The following is a 17098-nucleotide window of genomic DNA, read 5'->3' on the forward strand; positions in this document are numbered from 1 at the left end:
TAATATTTGTTTACTTCATATCATTAAAAAAATCAACTTGCATGTGGAACATATTGTATTTAATCTAGGTGTTGTCATCTGATTGTATAAACTATAGAAATATTCAGCTATACGGAATTAGAAGAAAAAAAAAAAAGCAATCACTTTTTGGAGCCCACACAAAGCCTTGTATAATTTTTAAAAAAAATCTTCATTTTATTAGCGATACATTTAAAATATATTAAAAACAGCTTTTAACAATGATTCATATATTCTACAGCCTTTAAAGTCCATCCCCACCTTTTGTAAGTGATTAGCATATATTGTGGTAATGAAGAGGTGCAGTGATGATGTTTACATGTGCACATTTTCATGACTCACATTGAAGGCTTTCTACATTTTTTTATGAAGGTTTTATTAGGCCTGAAGCCTAAACCCTCCAAATTTTCTCCACAGGAAAATCAGTCTAACACCAGGGTGTCGGACTGTAATCAACTGGCCCCCTCCCGGTTACACATTGTAACATGATCAGGAAACACCAGCTCTGCCTTTACACACAATACACTGTCTGGGGGGTATACACACATTTCTTGCACAGCACAGAGGCAGAAATCTTTATGCGGATATGAAGAGGAAAGCGAACAAAACATTTACGTTTCTGTGTTCATATACATCAGCTGCTTATGCCTGCTTCATGTACACTCAGTGTACATTGGTGACATGTGTTTTTAAAAAAATACCTCTGCTAAGGTGGAAATGGGCTTTTAGTAATTCTTTTCCCTATCCATTACCCACTCGCTATCCATACATGTAAACTAAATTCTAACATATACAAACATTACATGAAGGTCAAATATAGTGTATTTGCTGAGTAGAAATCTTTGTGCATTTTTTGGATATCATTTTGCTTCTTCTGGAGCATAATTGTGGCTAGACTACAATAGCACATTTTAAATGGATAGTATTGTATATAGCAAAGCAATGTATACAATTGTGTTCTAACATATAATTATCATATATACATATATTCACTGTGCATTTGGCTGGAGGATGTCCTTTAAAAATATCCCTGGAGTGTGCCCAGGTACACTACGGGGTGAGACACAGGACATCCCGATCCCACCGCAGACTCTACTGATTCTTTAAAGGCATATAAACAAATATATTATGTCAATCCCAATATGCCATCCATTTTTAAAAGGCAGTTTCTCATAGATATTTTAATTTACCTCACAATAATCAATTCAGCTTAATTATGCCACATCTATGCACTATATCATGAGAGTCAGTAAATATTTATTGAAATAGAATAGCAAGTGGAATGGTCCATACACAAAACTGTGTTGTCATTTTCATTGAAATCCCAGTCTGTTTTTTTGAAGGTATATACACAAGCCTCAGTTCCTGAATCTTACTTGTATTAATCATACACTTTTTTCAGCAGGTGCAAGTCCATCTTCTGGCAACTCAAAAAAGGGTAAAGGAAAGTCAGACAAATTCTTTGAAAAGAAGGGTAAAAAAGTTTCAGAGAAAAAGACTAAAAATCAATCATCTGAAAAAGAGAGTGAAGACATGTCTGACAAACACTCAGAGGAAGAGAGTAAAGTCTCTGAAAAAACTTCTGAAAAAGAAGTTTCTGAAAAGACTACTGAGAAGTCCTCAGCTAACACTCCTGCAAAGCCCACCAAAAATATTTCAAGGTAAAAGACTTGTGATTGTCTGGAATATAATGTACTGCTTATGTGAACATTTCTAAATGGAGTACACAGTTATCAAATGTGAGTTTACTGTTACAGATTGGAAGCTGCTTATGTCATATATACTTCTACAGTTTATAAAAAAAAAAATTGTGATCACTTTCTTAGTCATGCTTCACATGTACCAAGTTGGGAAATGCGGCGAGATAGTATGAGGAATATTGGTATGTTGTTAGTTTAACATGTATTCCTGTAATGACACAAAGAACAGTCTTTGCTGCCGTACTGTGTAAGAAGTTACACCACATTCTTCCATGTTCTTAAGGTGTGTTCATTTATTGCCCCCTGGCTCAGTGCACTGATGACTACTAGTAATGTTTTAGCTTTAAATATGCTATATGTCCCAGAATTGTAAGGGAAGGTGGTACTGAGCATGCACCTTAATGACATAGTGCTGTAAAAGAAGTCAAGTGCCCAATTTTAGATAATGTCAGGGAAAGCTGAAGTCGTGGTGGACATTTACTGAATGCCTGCTTATGCTCAGTAGAGAGATTGTTTAATTCCTTTGTGAACAAAGGTCATTGAAGCCTTCAGTAGATGCCTATTTCATAGTCTGCATTTGCAGTGGGCATTAGGGCTGTAGCTAACAATTATTTTCATAATCGATTAGTTGCCTGATTTTATTTTTTCGATTAATCAATTGGTTGGATTGAAAAAAAATATCTCTCCCTCCCCCACCACCCAACTAATCAATAATGAGAATAGTTGCCAACTATACTCATCGATTATCGATTTCATTGATTAGTTGTTACAGCCCTAGTGGGCATGATGGTATTTTCACTTGTGCATTTTGGCAACAGGTTTATTTAAATATTATTGCCTTCTGTTTCTTATATAAATACATTTTATCTTTTTTTTTTTAGCTTCTTTGGAGCCACCAAGCAAGATGTTGCAGACCAACAGGCAGATTACAGTCCATCAAAAAATAGTTATCATCCAGTAAATGATGCCTGCTGGACTAATGGCCAGATGTAAGTATTGCCTAGTATTATGCCCATGCAGTTACTGCTGACGATGAACCCACAACCCAAGTTGTCCCACTCTTGAACCCTTTAACCTTACCAGCAAAAGGTACCTTGCTGAAGACCATACTGGCTTTTTTGTAAGGGTGGTGGTGCTCTTGGAAATTATATTTACTGATAATGCATTAACACTTTTGCTACCAGGCCGGTCAGACCATTTTAAAAATGTTTCACTTTTTTTTTCTGTAGTTTTCCACTTGCAACTTTCAGAGTTTGTAAAAGACTCTTCAGACCACATTTTCTGAAGGCACAGGACTGGGAGAATAAAAAGATGGTGCTAGTGATATTGTAGACTCCGTCACACTAAAATAATGAACTGGATTGAGTTAATAACTAACAAATATTTGTACATTTTAAATTGTGCCTTGTTTAAAAGCTGTGAAACTCAGAGGAATGCAAAACTGTAAATAATCAGCTTATGCTAAAAATCTGGAAGTTAGTTTCACATCTATGCCTTGTGGGTAGTGCCTCATCCACAGCTCTGTTCTTTCTTTGTGCTAGTGTCATTGTGATGAAATGATCAAGGCATACGTTTTGTCACAATACAGCATGTTACAACGTTCAGCAATGTGCCACAGTGTGTTGCTGAGCATAGCCTTGAATAAATGTAATTTACAAAATAAAACTGTGGACCATAACGCATGCCGGCATTTTTTGTTTTATTACTACTAGGGGCTTTAGTGAAACATCAGGGATCTGAACCTGACCCCTGATATTTCACTTTTAAAATGGTGAAAGAGATCTAGGACACACAGCCTGCAGTCTCCTTTTCTCTACAGCCCCGGCACATTCTACACTTTTGCGGAAGGGACCATGGGAGAGTGAGGAATGCCAAGGACATAAGGCTTACTGAGCTGGTCAGCTGCAGTCGGTTCTGTCCAGACATAAATCTTGCGTCTTTGGCAGAAAAGGGGTTAATGAAACCTGGGAAATCGAATATTTGCAGCTCTATTTAAGGAAAATTGGACATTTTTGTTATTTTTTTTTTTTATTTCACATATTTATATACTAGCTGCCAAGTTTATCATTTGACTGTTATAAATATTATAAATCTCATACTCTACTGAGTCTTAGAACTTTTTTTTATAGTTCTTACTAGTTATTTTGGTTCATAAGAAAGAGCGCATATATTTGTGATCTAGTTGCTGGTTCCTACTGTAGTGGTAGACACAGTTATCTGTTCTCTAATCTGTAATAAAATAAATCTTTAAAAAATGCAGCCATATACAACCACTTAAAGGGAAACCATAATGCACCTGTTGTGTATAAAGTAGCACTACTGGTCCAGTGTGGGCACTTTATGGTACAAGCAGTTTCTTACTGCCTGAAGGAGCCTGGATTATAGGTTCAGACTTTATACTGGGCCAGCACTGGCTCTGGCATATGACATTATAAGAAATGATAATGTCATATGGTAGGTGTGGCACTTGGTTGTACAAAGGAGATATTTATTTAGACTTCAAACAAAGGAACTGAAGAAAAGTGCAGGTAATGTGCTACCTGTAATATTAACTTGTAAATGGTAATGGACATAATGGGATTCAGGTATATTGACATTTTCAGATATTCTGGACTGGAACTATTGTAATTTGTAACTTTTTTGTTGTTTTCTTTATTTTAGGGTTCCATACCTGGCAGTTGCACGCACCTTTGAAATGATTGAAGATGAATCTGCACGGTAAGTCATTTATTAAAGGCTTCTAGTGCTTTAAAATCTTAACATAACTGCAGAAGTAGGTGCTTGAATGCCATCTTATTTTAATTACTGGCTGTACATAAACATTGTCCTACTCCAGCTTGGTAGCCACAACTCACAACAGGTCCTGCTGTTAAATGTACTTTAACAGCTCAAGGGCCACACACATTTCAAGCCTGCGCAATAGCATTTCACTTCAAAATAAATCTGTGAAATTTATATGTATAACAAATACAGTGCATGCAGCTACACACACACACATGCTTTAGTTCAGACACCATAAAGTGCCTACACTTATCTCTTAATGGTTTACAGTGTGTCCAGGCACATTCTTTAATCTGAATAGATGTCTTGATTTTCCTTCTCCAAGAGTTCTACCTCTGTCCTTCCCTACCTTTTACTTTTAGGGGCTTCTGAGAAATGTTAGGGGTCTAAACAGACCTGATATTTCCCTTTTAAAATAGAAGAAGAGATTGGGAACACAGTGTCCTCAATCTCTTTTTCTGCAGCCCCTGTTATAAATGAACAGGAATCCTCTATACTGAGTGTTCCTGTTAATTCATAACATGAGAACATAGTATGTTTACTATATCCGCAATCATGAATGAACAGGAGGTAATGTAGATCACTTCCTATTCATTCATAATTGCGGATATAGTAACCAGCCCCTGTTATAAATGAACAGGAATCCTCTATACTGAGTGTTCCTGTTCATTCATAACATGAGAACAGAGTAGGTCTATTATAACCACAATCATGAATTGACAGGAGGTGATGTAGATCACTTCCCATCCATTCATAATTCAGGATATAGTACACATGCTATGTCCTCAATTATTTACACGATTTCAGCGATCACTGATTGTTTGTACCTTGCTCTCCTTCCAGACAGCCGTCACAGCAGGCTGAGCGAGCGGAGCTCAGCCTGCTGTGACGGCGCTGGCTGTCTTCGCCCACACACAGCTCTGCCGATCTGTGACAGGAAGCTAGGAGTGGGAGGAGAGACGCCAGCCGCTCACAGCACTCTCCTTCTGCAGCGCTCGGCCGCCTGTGACAGTTACTCTCCTCCCCGCTGGGACACAGAGCAAAAGTACCATTTTTGGCCGATATGTTTCGGCGGCCGATTATATCGGTGCATCCCTAGTTTTCAGTAATGTAAACATAGAAATCCCTTCAACCAGGTAGTAATGTTTAGTCTGTTTTGGGGTAGACAATCTGTCACAACACCTTCTTTTAAAACCTTTGGCAGCTAAAATAAATCTGTCAAGGGCTAAGAGCTCCAAGCTTGATATAAATTGTGATACTGTTTCTCATTTTCACAGCTAGTAATGCTACTAATATGCATGTTTTAAAACGTTTTTTCCTCCAGGTATTTGTTTTAATATACTCCTTATCTTCTATTTTAGCTTAAAGAACATAGAGACTCTTAGTAATTTTCTGCGTTCTGTTATCTGTCTGTCTCCGGGGGATCTTTTGCCTTGTATCTACCTCTGTTTGAACCGCTTGGGTCCTGCTTATGAAGGGCTTGAACTTGGTTTAGGAGAAACTATATTAATGAAAGCGATTGCACAAGCGACTGGTAAGAATATATTTCAGTAAACGTTTTTTTTAATATACCCAACTAACTCATTATTTTTGAAGGTGTATAAAACATTTACTAACTATTTGTTGATCTGTAACATAAAACACAGAACACTATGTTATTTAAATTGAAAGGCATATAATTGTAGTGCTTTAGTGAAAAGTATTTTCAGGGTATTTCATATTTTGAACTATTTCTAGAACATTTTAATCTATTGCAGCTTACTAGTCTTCAGGTTTGGTGGCTGTATTGGTTTTCATTTTTCAGGCTTTGTGTCATTTATTTTTTCATTGCTTCATTATTTTCACCTAGTGATCCTGCCATTAACACACTTCCTGTCTGAGGGTTGCACCCGCTCACTGTATCGTGACTATGGAGGAGCAGTGTTGTCTCAGTAGAACAGAAAGTGTTAGGACTACAGAGCAGATTTCTCTCTTCTTATCTCCACAACATGGGGGACACTGTTCTGTAAAGAGAGCTGGAAACAATGCTTATTGATATAAATGCAGCAGAGACATACTGTGCACAGGACAGCATTAGATTACTGGCAGGATCAAGAGGATTTTTTTTTCTTTCCATTGAGGGACACAGGACATCTTATACTGACAGATTATATTGGCACCGAAAGGGGGATAGGACACTGGCAAATAAATAAAATGTGCAGGCCAGGATAATCTCTCCTACTCCCACCATGCCCCAGTTTTTTTGCTAGTGTCCTAGGGGGATGGACATTTTTTTTAAGCTCTGCTGAGGAAAGTCTAACCTTTTTATGAGAGCTCTTTTATCTTCAATCAAAATTCCTGCTACACTGCTGCTTGAACTGTTCTCTACATGTAGCTATAGGGATCAACCTGTTCTCAGCTTGGCTTTGCAGAGCTGTAGTTGGACTCCGCTGCACTGGACATTGCACTCTGGCTAGGGTGGCGTGAAATCTTCGGGCACTGGGTTCAGCTTGTGACACTTTCCAGGTCAAGACCAATGACATTGACCCAGAACGTTATTGCTTCTCTGATGGCTCACTGAGTTGGTCACGCTGAGCATCGGGAGACATCTTGTATTAGGACCACTGAGTGCCTTTAACTTTCCTGCTTTCTGTCAATTTTACCCCGAAAATGGTTAACTCTGTTAACATTGCCAACATCTTTCCCATGCACCCACTGTTTTCAGTCTTCCTTTATGAAGCAGGATGTCATGGTCCCAGTCGCAGAACGGTTTTAGGGGTTTTACTCCAACCTGTTCTAAGTGCCAAAACCAAAACTGTCCTATCTTGGATTCCGAAATCCTGTATGTCTTCGGGCCCCGAAATTCAGCATGGAATTTACTAGGTCTGTCATAGTATCCCTTCATCAGGGAGACTTTCAGGCCTTTGTGGACATCAAGGTAGCGTACCTTCATGTCCAGTGCGTCAGTGATTCTTGCACGTTGCTGTGGGTCTTCTGCACTTCTTGTTTGTGGCCCTGCCATTTGGCCGATTTTCTGCCCCTTGAATGTTCACAAAGGTGCTGCCCCTTGTGCTGGCCCTACTGTGCTTCCAGGGCATTCCCATTGTTGCAAATCTAGATAACCTATTGCTGAGGAACAGTTGGCACAGGTTCTGGTGGACAATCTAGCCCTGATCATTCAGACCTGGATCACTTGTGTGCAACGCCGGATGTGGACCTACTGGCTTCCAGGTTCAACAACAAACTGGATTTGTCTCCAGGTACTGGGATCTTCTAGTCCAGGGATGCCCAAACTCTGGCACTCCAGCTGTGGTGAAACTACAAATCCCATGAAGCATCTCTCTCTGGGAGTCGTGGCTGTGAGAATCTTGCAAAGCCTCATGGGATTCGTAGTTCCACCACAGCTGGAGGGCCGCAGTTTGGACATCCCTGTTCTAGTCAAAGCAGTAAATGTTCTAGTGGCTTTGCGGGATCAGTACACCCTGATCTATGCCTTTTCTCCCCTGAAGCTCCATCCTTGTCCTCAGTCCTGGCTTTAATGGCAAGGCTGTTGAAGTCCAGGTCCTGAGGGACAAAGGCATCTCTGAATCCGTTATTCCCACAACGCTGAAAGCTAGGAAGCCTATTTCTCGCAAGGTCTGTCACTGCACATGGTAGCATTTGTCCCTCTGCATCATGAATGGGAATGTCTCTGCTCTTGCATTCTTATTTCCAATTTTTAAGACCTTTGTGCCTCCCATATGGCTCCTTTCTGTTCGTTTGACTGTAACTCTATAGAATTTGCATTTCTCTGCTTCAAATACAACCTTTTGAACCTGTCAGGGATATTCCAATTTCCACACTCCACAAGGTTGTGTTTCTTTTTGCCATCACCATTGCGAGGTGAGTTTCTGAGCTCATGCCCTTATCCTGTAAAGAACCCTTTCTGGTCTTGCCCACGGATAAGGTGGTATTGAGGCCCACAAGTTCTTTCTTAACCAAGGTAGTTTCAGCCTTTCACCTCAACCAGGGCATCTTTCTTGCATCCCTTTGTCTGACTCCAGTTCATCAGAAGGAGATCTCCCACCATTGCCTCTGTGTAGGGAGGGCGTTGAGCGTTTATCTCTCAATCACTGCTTTCTTCAGAAAGGCTGACTCTTTTTTTGCATTCCTGATGATCCCCATAAGTAAGAACCAGCTTTTCATTACTCCATTTCTCGGTGCCCTAGGCAGACCATTCTCCAAGCTTATGGTCACAAGGATCAATGCCACCCTTTCCTGTCAAGGCATACTCCATTAAATTTGTAAGTGCCTCTTGGGTTCTTCAGGATCAAGGTACTGTTTCTCAGATTTGCAAGGCTGCCACCTGGTCTTCTGTTTACATATTCTCCTGGTTTTACCAGGTGGATGTTCGGGCTTCATCTGATGCCAGCTTTGGGTCTTTCAGGTGGCTTTTGAGCTGCAGGCAGTCCTGAGGGGTGTTGTTTTCTTGTGGGCCTACTAGTGCTTTGTTTGCTTTTGCCCACCCCCTCAGTTGTGCTGCTTTTGTATATCCTGAGAGTATAAGACTGTTTCTCTCAATGGACAACAACGAAAATAGGAATTTTATGCTCTCCTCTGCTTCAGTCATTTGTTACTTAATTGGAACAAGCATGTAAAATAGAAAGACAGATTAAAGTCAGAATTCCTGATCAGCTTAGTTATTATAGGTCAGTACTGAAGCCACTGGAACAGCCAGATAGCTAGCATTTTTAACAGGTCGATGGAAGCCTCCGTATTCTCTGACTAAGGGTTTTATTAAAGTGTAACTTGTCGGTTGTCCTGCTGTGATTCTGAATGTCTTGAAGCTGCATTGTACTATACAGTTCTAAAAAAAAATTGATGAGTTGATGGTAGATTTAGCTACGGTATACAGCCAGGCAAAAAGATTTAAGCAGTATCATATGTATGCACTTTTTTGACGAGCTCAGCATAAACTATCAGCTAATTACTAAAGCTAAGATTACGAATACAGCCTAATATAGGAAATTCTGCTGAGGTTCTTTCTACCTTTCAATATGTGGGTTGCATTTTCTGTAACTTAATTTGCAGTTTTAAAAATAATTTTGCAAGGTTAAAACACAGGAGCTGCTAGTATAGATTGGTGTTTAAAGATACAGACACAGGGTCTTTCGTCTTTACACTAGCTTCCCTACCTAGTAAGTTAGTGATTCAAAACTAACATGCAGCAAGTGAGGTAACTGATATAACCATATGCGTACTAGGTCCATGACGGACTATTTTGTTGGCAATGCCATCTCCCAGAACTTTTACTTTTAAAAACAATTCATCAACTGCAGATCCCATATTTATATACTGACAGGTTTCCTGTGATTTACTTTTATTTTTACTTGTTGTGATTTCCATACCTGTCTTATTCATTTTTTTGCAGGGCGTCAGTTAGATAAAATTAAAGCTGAGGCACAAGAAAAGGGGGATCTTGGACTTGTTGCGGAGAGCAGCCGAAGTAACCAGCGCACCATGTTCACACCACCAAAACTTACTGTTTTGGGCGTCTTTAACAAGCTGAAAGAGATTGCCAAGATGACTGGTAATGCTGTAGGTATTCATTGATGAGTAGAAGATGTAACTAACTATATGGCTATAATTAAAATACAATATATTGCTCTTCTTGACGGTATGAAAGATGGAACTGTGATTTACAGTGGAAGTTCAGCGATTTAATGTAGTTGTGAGGATCAATGAAATTGAGTTTTACTTAACATTGCGCATCCACACAAGGCATACCCATCATTAGAGGTTATTTATTGGTGCATTGCAAATGTGAACAATATTTTTCCATTGTATGCTATATAGTGCTGTGGGCAAAATCAAACATTTTTTTCTTCTCGTGCATTGAAGAACACAGGAAGTCTTTAACCTTAGGGTTATACTGCTACCTACAGGAGGGATGGACAGTGACAAACAAAACAACTAGACCAGCCCAGGATAACCCCTCCTACTACCAGCATGCCTTTGTGGCTTCCATTTCCTAGGAGGATGGATGTCTTTTCTACAGCTCTGTTGTGTTAAGACCAACTGGGCACGATGTTGGTGCAGGGTTGTCGGTGGAACTTGCCTCCCGGATATTCTGACACTTGTGTTCACATGTTCTTTAACTTCTACCAGGTGCATATTGCAGTGTCTGATCTGGCACCACCTTCAGGCATAAGGTCCTTCCAAGTGGCCCTTTGAGCTGTAGGCAGTCCCCAGTTCCCTGTTATTTTTCTTGGTCTTGTTAGTGGTTGTTTGCTGTGTTGTCCACCCCAGGACGGCTATTGGATGTTGCATAGATTAAAGACTTCTTTGTCCCTTATTGTACAAGAAAGAAAAAATAATTTTTGTACTCGCCCATAAATCTTTTTCTTGGAGTTTGAGGGACAAAGGTCACACCGCACTGTGTTATGAACATGTTCTCTCTATTACTTTACTATTAACTGAGGCATGTTGGTAGTGGGAGGGGTTATCTTGGACTTGTCTGCAGTCTTTCTGTTTGCCAGTGTGCAGTCCTCCTGTAGGTGGCATTTTAAAGACTTCCTGTGCCCCTCAATGGACTCCAAGTAAAGGATTTTGTACTAAACATTGACTGCAGTTTAAACATTAAAACAGCGGTTTATGTTTTTGAGTCCACTGTAACATAGTTATTTCAGATGTTCATTCTGCCAGTAGATCTGTACATTTGTTTTTATATTTTTATTATGATGATGAGTTCATTTTATTTGTTTTGGGCATCCACTGTTGATATTTTTTTAAAATTATTGTCTATGTGTGAATAATAACAGTGTAAATAATTTACTTTATTGTATAACTTTCTGTCCTTGGTGCTTTTGAGCTGCATTTTTGACTTGACTGTCTTTTGCACAACTACATCTTAGCCCCTCTATAATCTTGTTTTATGAGATGCTGGCAGAAAGCTGCACCTGGGAGGCAAGGTCAAGAGCCAGAATAACATACAAGATTGATGACAGCGTAGTGTGAAGATAATGTTTTCCTGATTGCTCAAGGCTTGCAGCGAGAACACAGTACTGTATATCCAAAGAAGCTTACAGCGTGCCTATAACAGTCTTACATGCACAATATTTTTATGTTTTTTGGATAGGGTTTCGAAGGGTTAAGGAACAGCTTTAAATACTGTCTATGTCCACTTCATGGAAGTTCCGCCTCATTTCCTGTGACAGTGACCAACTGGACAGAAAACAAGGGGGCGGGGGGTGTCTTCCCAATAGGGGCACAATAAATCAACAATAATAACTAAACAGAAGTTCTAACCCTAGAAAAAAAAAGTAAAATAAAAATGATTGCTGCCTGTCTCCATTGAGGAGATTTCCCCTCACTTTGTATTCTGCCTTTCTGTTCTACCAGGAAATGGGGGAACATTTTTGATGACGGGCACAAACAACAACAATAAAAACTTGTATACAAAAAAATGTTTTTGCTAGTGTTGGCCTTTAAGCTACCAGTATGTTTTTAGACTGTGCGTTAAACCAATTTGAACAACCGTAAAAGCATACAGATTCCATTTATCTAGGAACTGAATTTATGAAGCCAACACTATAAGCCCTCGTGTCACCTACTAAACCATCATGCTGTTTACTACAATGCTCTGCATGTAATATATGCTTTTGGAAAGCAAAAGAAATAGTTCAGTGTATATGTTTGCATAATTGTTTAAGATGTTTATTTTATTCTTGTGACTGATAGTAACAATTCTTATGATTGGTTGCACCAAATTCTCTGCCGCAAATCTGTAGACTTTTCATTTATTACTAGTAACCTTACAGCGAATATTTGTTAATTGCTTGCTCAGTGCCTAGATTAGAACCATCAAGCCTGTATTAGCCATGAATTTAAACTGTGGTTGAATGCCTAGAGCATAAAGTATAAGTGGCGATAGCTGTTTTTCATTCTGAGACTTTGTCACATATTTTGCTGAAAATCTTGGGGCAGATAGTAGAGGTTATGGGATGGTATACGAATAGTATTAATGAACCCTGCAGATTTGTCCTTATTCTTGGTGTTTAACATCGGACTGGCCCAGCCTGTTGGCTCCAATTAGCTCAGGCTGATGACTGGAACTGTCTGAGATGAAGAGCAGGTGATTGAACAAGCACTTCATGCTTTTTTTTCTGGCACTGGGTTAGCTGTCAGTAAGTTGGGATCATGAAGGAAGAGCTTACTTTCTTCAACATGCTGTCCTACTGATCACCTAGAGAAACGAAATATAGAACGCTTCTGCTTCAAGATTCATATGAGCACATTACACAAAATGATGCCTATACACATATTTTTTTTTTTTTCACAAAGAGAACATGCTCTAGTCCTTTACTTAAAGTGAATCTTCACTTCAGCTTATTAAATTAGGTAAAAGTATGCTGTATGCTGTCTTCAGCCATCAAATCATGTGAAAGTAAAAATGCTTTTTTCCCACTTCCCTTGCACGTGATTTAACCCCTTCGTGACTGACGACGTACAGTGTACGTCGCCAGCATCGGGGCTGTTTAAACAGACTCCCGGCGACTTTTGCCGCCGGGACTCTGTTTAAACTTGTAGAGCCGACTGTCGGCTTTACAACAGAAGCGATCCTGGCGACTTACCTGTCGCCAGATCGCTTCTGCGTCCCGAAGAAGGGGCCAAGGCCTAAAATGTGGAATATAACAAGGGTGCAAAAATGGAAAAAAGGGCCTCAGTCATGAAGGGGTTAAAGTAAACGTTGCTTCACTTCATTAATTAGGCTTAGTGAAAAATTCAAAGTGGACATGCTCTATTCTTTTTGGTAAATTAACCCCACTGTGCAAGGAACACCAGTGAAAAAGTATTAGGTAAAATGAAAATGTTTGTTCTACTAGTTAAGAGTAGGGAGCAAGCATCCACTGTAAGTGATTTATTCAACATTTGAAATGGCTTAATATCACTTTAATTTAGGCTGTAAATAGACCCCAGGACATTGCTTGAGTTTGTCTACTGTGTGGTTTGCATTTAGCCACCTAGGTCAATTTATGTGAACTGTAATATAGCCAAAATCAGTCATGTTGATCTCGTCTTTACGGTTATCTTTTTCCAGCTCAAAAATAGCCATGTATTTATATCCCATAAGAGAGTTACATATCTTTTATTTTTCCAGGAACCATCTATTTTAAAGTTCACAGATGTGCTCCTTCGGCAGTGGTATTTTAGCTGTTCTTTTGTCAGCAAAATTAGATACATTAAAGTGACACTAAACTCAGAAGTTAAATCTTAAAAATATCAAGTACCCCAACTATTAACAAAAATGTATCCTATTTGTGTATCACTCAGCTGTAGATCCTCAAATCATCTTTGAATTGGTGCTGACACTGTCCTTCCTTCTGGAGGGTGGCTACTTTTGTTCCCCATGGTCCCTGTGTGTGTTGTAAATTAGCCACCGCTCCAAGCTCGCTCCCATGATGAACCAGTGTTAATTATGAAGCCAAATTTCAATTTAGTCTTAGTTTTAGCCTTTTGACTAAAATGCCATTTTAGTTTGTCGTATTTTAGTCAGCCACTCTCCTTCTCTATGGGAGTACGCCGCCCTACGCTCACCCGCCCTGCACGTACGTGCAGGTGTCCGTACTCGTACACTGACAGAATGGATCCTGCCTGCGTCCGAGCCGGGACACCCGAACCCGTACGGACCTGCACTTGGGGAGAGCGTCCTTCATGGGAGCTGCCCGATATGGCCATGCATGCAGCACGGAGCTGTACATGCCGGCCTTTTCTCATGTGAATGAGGCCTAAATCTCCAGTAGATTTTATTCGTCTGAATCTGATGTGTTTATTTAATGTTATGCATTATTTAAGCAAGTCTCTAGAATTTCCAAACTCATTATATATTCCTGGAGTAAACCTCTATTAACCTGTTATGACTTACGATTGTTGCTCCACATGGTTTGCAAAGGGTCTTGTTCTCATTAGCATCAAATGTAAAATGCATCCATACATCTGCTCTTCTCTTTTTCCCTGACGTTGACTTGACTTGAAAAGTTTGTGCAGCAACTGTTGGTGTCCCGCTGAGTAGATCCGTAGGTTGTTGTTCAGTTGTGCACGTCTCCCTACTACAGCGAGATGAAAAGCTCAGGGAGCCGGAAGTCCAAATGCAAGTCACTCCCAAAAAAAAATGCAGATGAACTACAATCTCAAAACAAATTAGTAAATTAAATGTGAGATTGTAGTTCGTCACGCAGCAACCATGTAGCCACCCTCCAGAAGAAAGGACAGTGTCACCACCAATTCAGTGATGATTTGAGGACTACAGCCAAGTGATCACAAAAAAGGTACATTTTTGTTAATAGTTAAGGTACTTGAATGCAGTGTTAAGATTTAACTCCTGAATTTAGTGTCACTTTAAGACTATTTATATGTGCTGCACCCAGATACAGAAATGTAGTAATATGTCTGATTTGTGCTTGAAGAGTAGATTTGGAGTTGATTCCAAATTCTCTTCTGGATTAAAATATATATAGATCTATATATAAACCTACATATGTTGTGGTCACAAGCAGCCATTGCACAGCATGTTGATGCAGTTGTTTACCCATCCATGTCACTTTTTAATGTATTTTTAACTATAAGCAAAGCTCATGCTCCCCACTGATTGGAAAGCTGTGGCTCTGGCTTGTCAGGGAACATTGTGTACCTCTGTAAAGAGATTCCTGCTTCCCCACAGAGAGCATCGGGGCCCCACTCTGCAGTTGCTGGCAAGTGATTGGCTTTTGTATTTTGCCTGCAACTGAAGTTTAAGCTACGCCAACTTTAATACTTTGCACACCTTTTGTTTTGCTGCAACCGGAATGTATTTAGCTCAATTACTGCTTACAAAAGCCAAGATCAGGCTTTCGGAAGGAAAGTACTGCAAGCCGTGGTCCCGCCCTGAATTGTAAGTATGGTGCTCGTTTATCCTCTCTAATGCTGTCCTGGAAGGTGACTAGAGAAAATTGGAGTTACGTACCTGGTAACTCTGTTTCTAGGAACCTTCCAGGACAGCAGGGATTCCCACCCGATTAGTGGTGTGGCTTGCTGCGAGATGCCGTACTTTGAAGTACATATATACATATATGTGAGATTGAAGTACATATATACATATGTATAAATTCTGTATGTGTACATCTTCCATGAGACGGAGTTAGTGATGTGGTATCCTTCGGTTCTTATGTTTTAACTGAGGTGTGCTAGGCTGGTACTCTTTTTATTCTAGGTGTGGATGATGTGTTTCCTGTTTCCGGTGGGAGGAGCCTATCTCTCTAATGCTGTCCTGGAAGGTTCCTAGAAACAGAGTTACCAGGTACGTAACTCCAATTTTTTAAAATATTTTAATTTCCATTCATTTTTATTATTTTTTTTTTTTTACTTTTTCGGGGTTTCTGGGAAATATTGTGGTCTAATCGGACCCCTGCTATTTCCCTTTTAAAATAGAAAAAGAGATTGAGGACACAGGGCCCTTAATCTCTTTTTCTGCAGCCCATGTTATAAATAAACAGGAATCCTCTATACTGAGTGTTCCTGTTAATTCATAACATGAGAACATAGTATGTTTACTATATCCGCAATCATGAATGAACAGGAGGTAATGTAGATCACTTCTTATTCATTCATAATTGCGGATATAGTAACCTATTCTCTGTCCTCAATTATTTACAAACGCTCAGCGATCACTGATTGCTGAGTGCTAGTACTCGCTCTCCTTCCTGACAGCTGTCACAGGAGGCTGAGCCATGCGTAGCGGGAGGAGAGCTCATCCTCCTGTGATAGCACTGCAAGCTGTCTCCGACCACACCGCTCTCCCGATCTGTGACAGGAGGCTGAGCGCTGTGGGAGGAGACGCCAGCCGCTCACAGCGCTCTCCTCCCACAGCACTCGGCCGTCCGTGACAGTTTCTCTCCTCCCCGCTGGGACACAGAGCAGCGCTCTGCGGTGAGGAGAGAAAGATGCACTGCTATTTCGGCCAGAAAATTGCACTTTCTGCATTTTGCCAAAAGTGCAATTTTCGGACGATATGTTTTGGCGGCCGATATATCGGTGCATCCCTAATTATAGGTCATACAATTAAAAGGTGCGTACTGTGGGCTCTTTTTCCCTCTAGTTAGGAAGGTGTCCTCTGCAACTTAAACTCAACAGACATGAAAAATACACTTCCTGTACTGGGTGTATACCTTGTAAAACAAAAATGTAAACATCAGCTTTGGTAAACATATATTTACAGTAACTGAGGCACTAGAAGTATTTTGTTGTACAAACTCTATTAAGGTCCAGTTGCACTATAAACGTCAGTGTGTGCAGTATCATATACCTACCATAAATATTGTTCCACATATGAATGTATTGGTACAATCCAAATACAAATGACTATGCTATAGGTTAATGTACGGTTGCAGGAGTTTTCAAATAGCACAAATGGAAGAGTTGATGCACAGTTACTTGTGTGGAGAGACTAGGATTTCATGTCAGTGTAACGAGCAGTTATACAACATTTCAATTACATGGAATCTGCACTTGGCAGTCCAGCTGTCCGGGAGAAATGTTTCCTGGCATTTTAGAGGGGAATTATGTTGTGTTGGAGTTATATAACAGAGATATATATATATATCTAT

General features: G+C 39.9%; 1 protein-coding gene across 1 annotated transcript in view; it reads left to right on the forward strand.

Annotated features, from left to right (window-relative positions):
• LIG1 (DNA ligase 1) overlaps positions 1 to 17098 on the forward strand; it is a 60402-nt gene that overhangs the window by 17267 nt on the left and 26037 nt on the right. The window contains exons 8-12 of the mRNA XM_018568453.1: positions 1421 to 1679; positions 2600 to 2707; positions 4380 to 4436; positions 5861 to 6033; positions 9889 to 10055. Of these exons, the coding sequence (XP_018423955.1) occupies positions 1421 to 1679; positions 2600 to 2707; positions 4380 to 4436; positions 5861 to 6033; positions 9889 to 10055 (764 nt within the window). The remainder of the gene's footprint in view (positions 1 to 1420; positions 1680 to 2599; positions 2708 to 4379; positions 4437 to 5860; positions 6034 to 9888; positions 10056 to 17098) is intronic.

This window comes from Nanorana parkeri, unplaced genomic scaffold (genome assembly GCF_000935625.1).
Source record: "Nanorana parkeri isolate BGI_ZX_2015 unplaced genomic scaffold, ASM93562v1 scaffold1190, whole genome shotgun sequence".
Taxonomy (NCBI): domain Eukaryota; kingdom Metazoa; phylum Chordata; class Amphibia; order Anura; family Dicroglossidae; genus Nanorana; species Nanorana parkeri.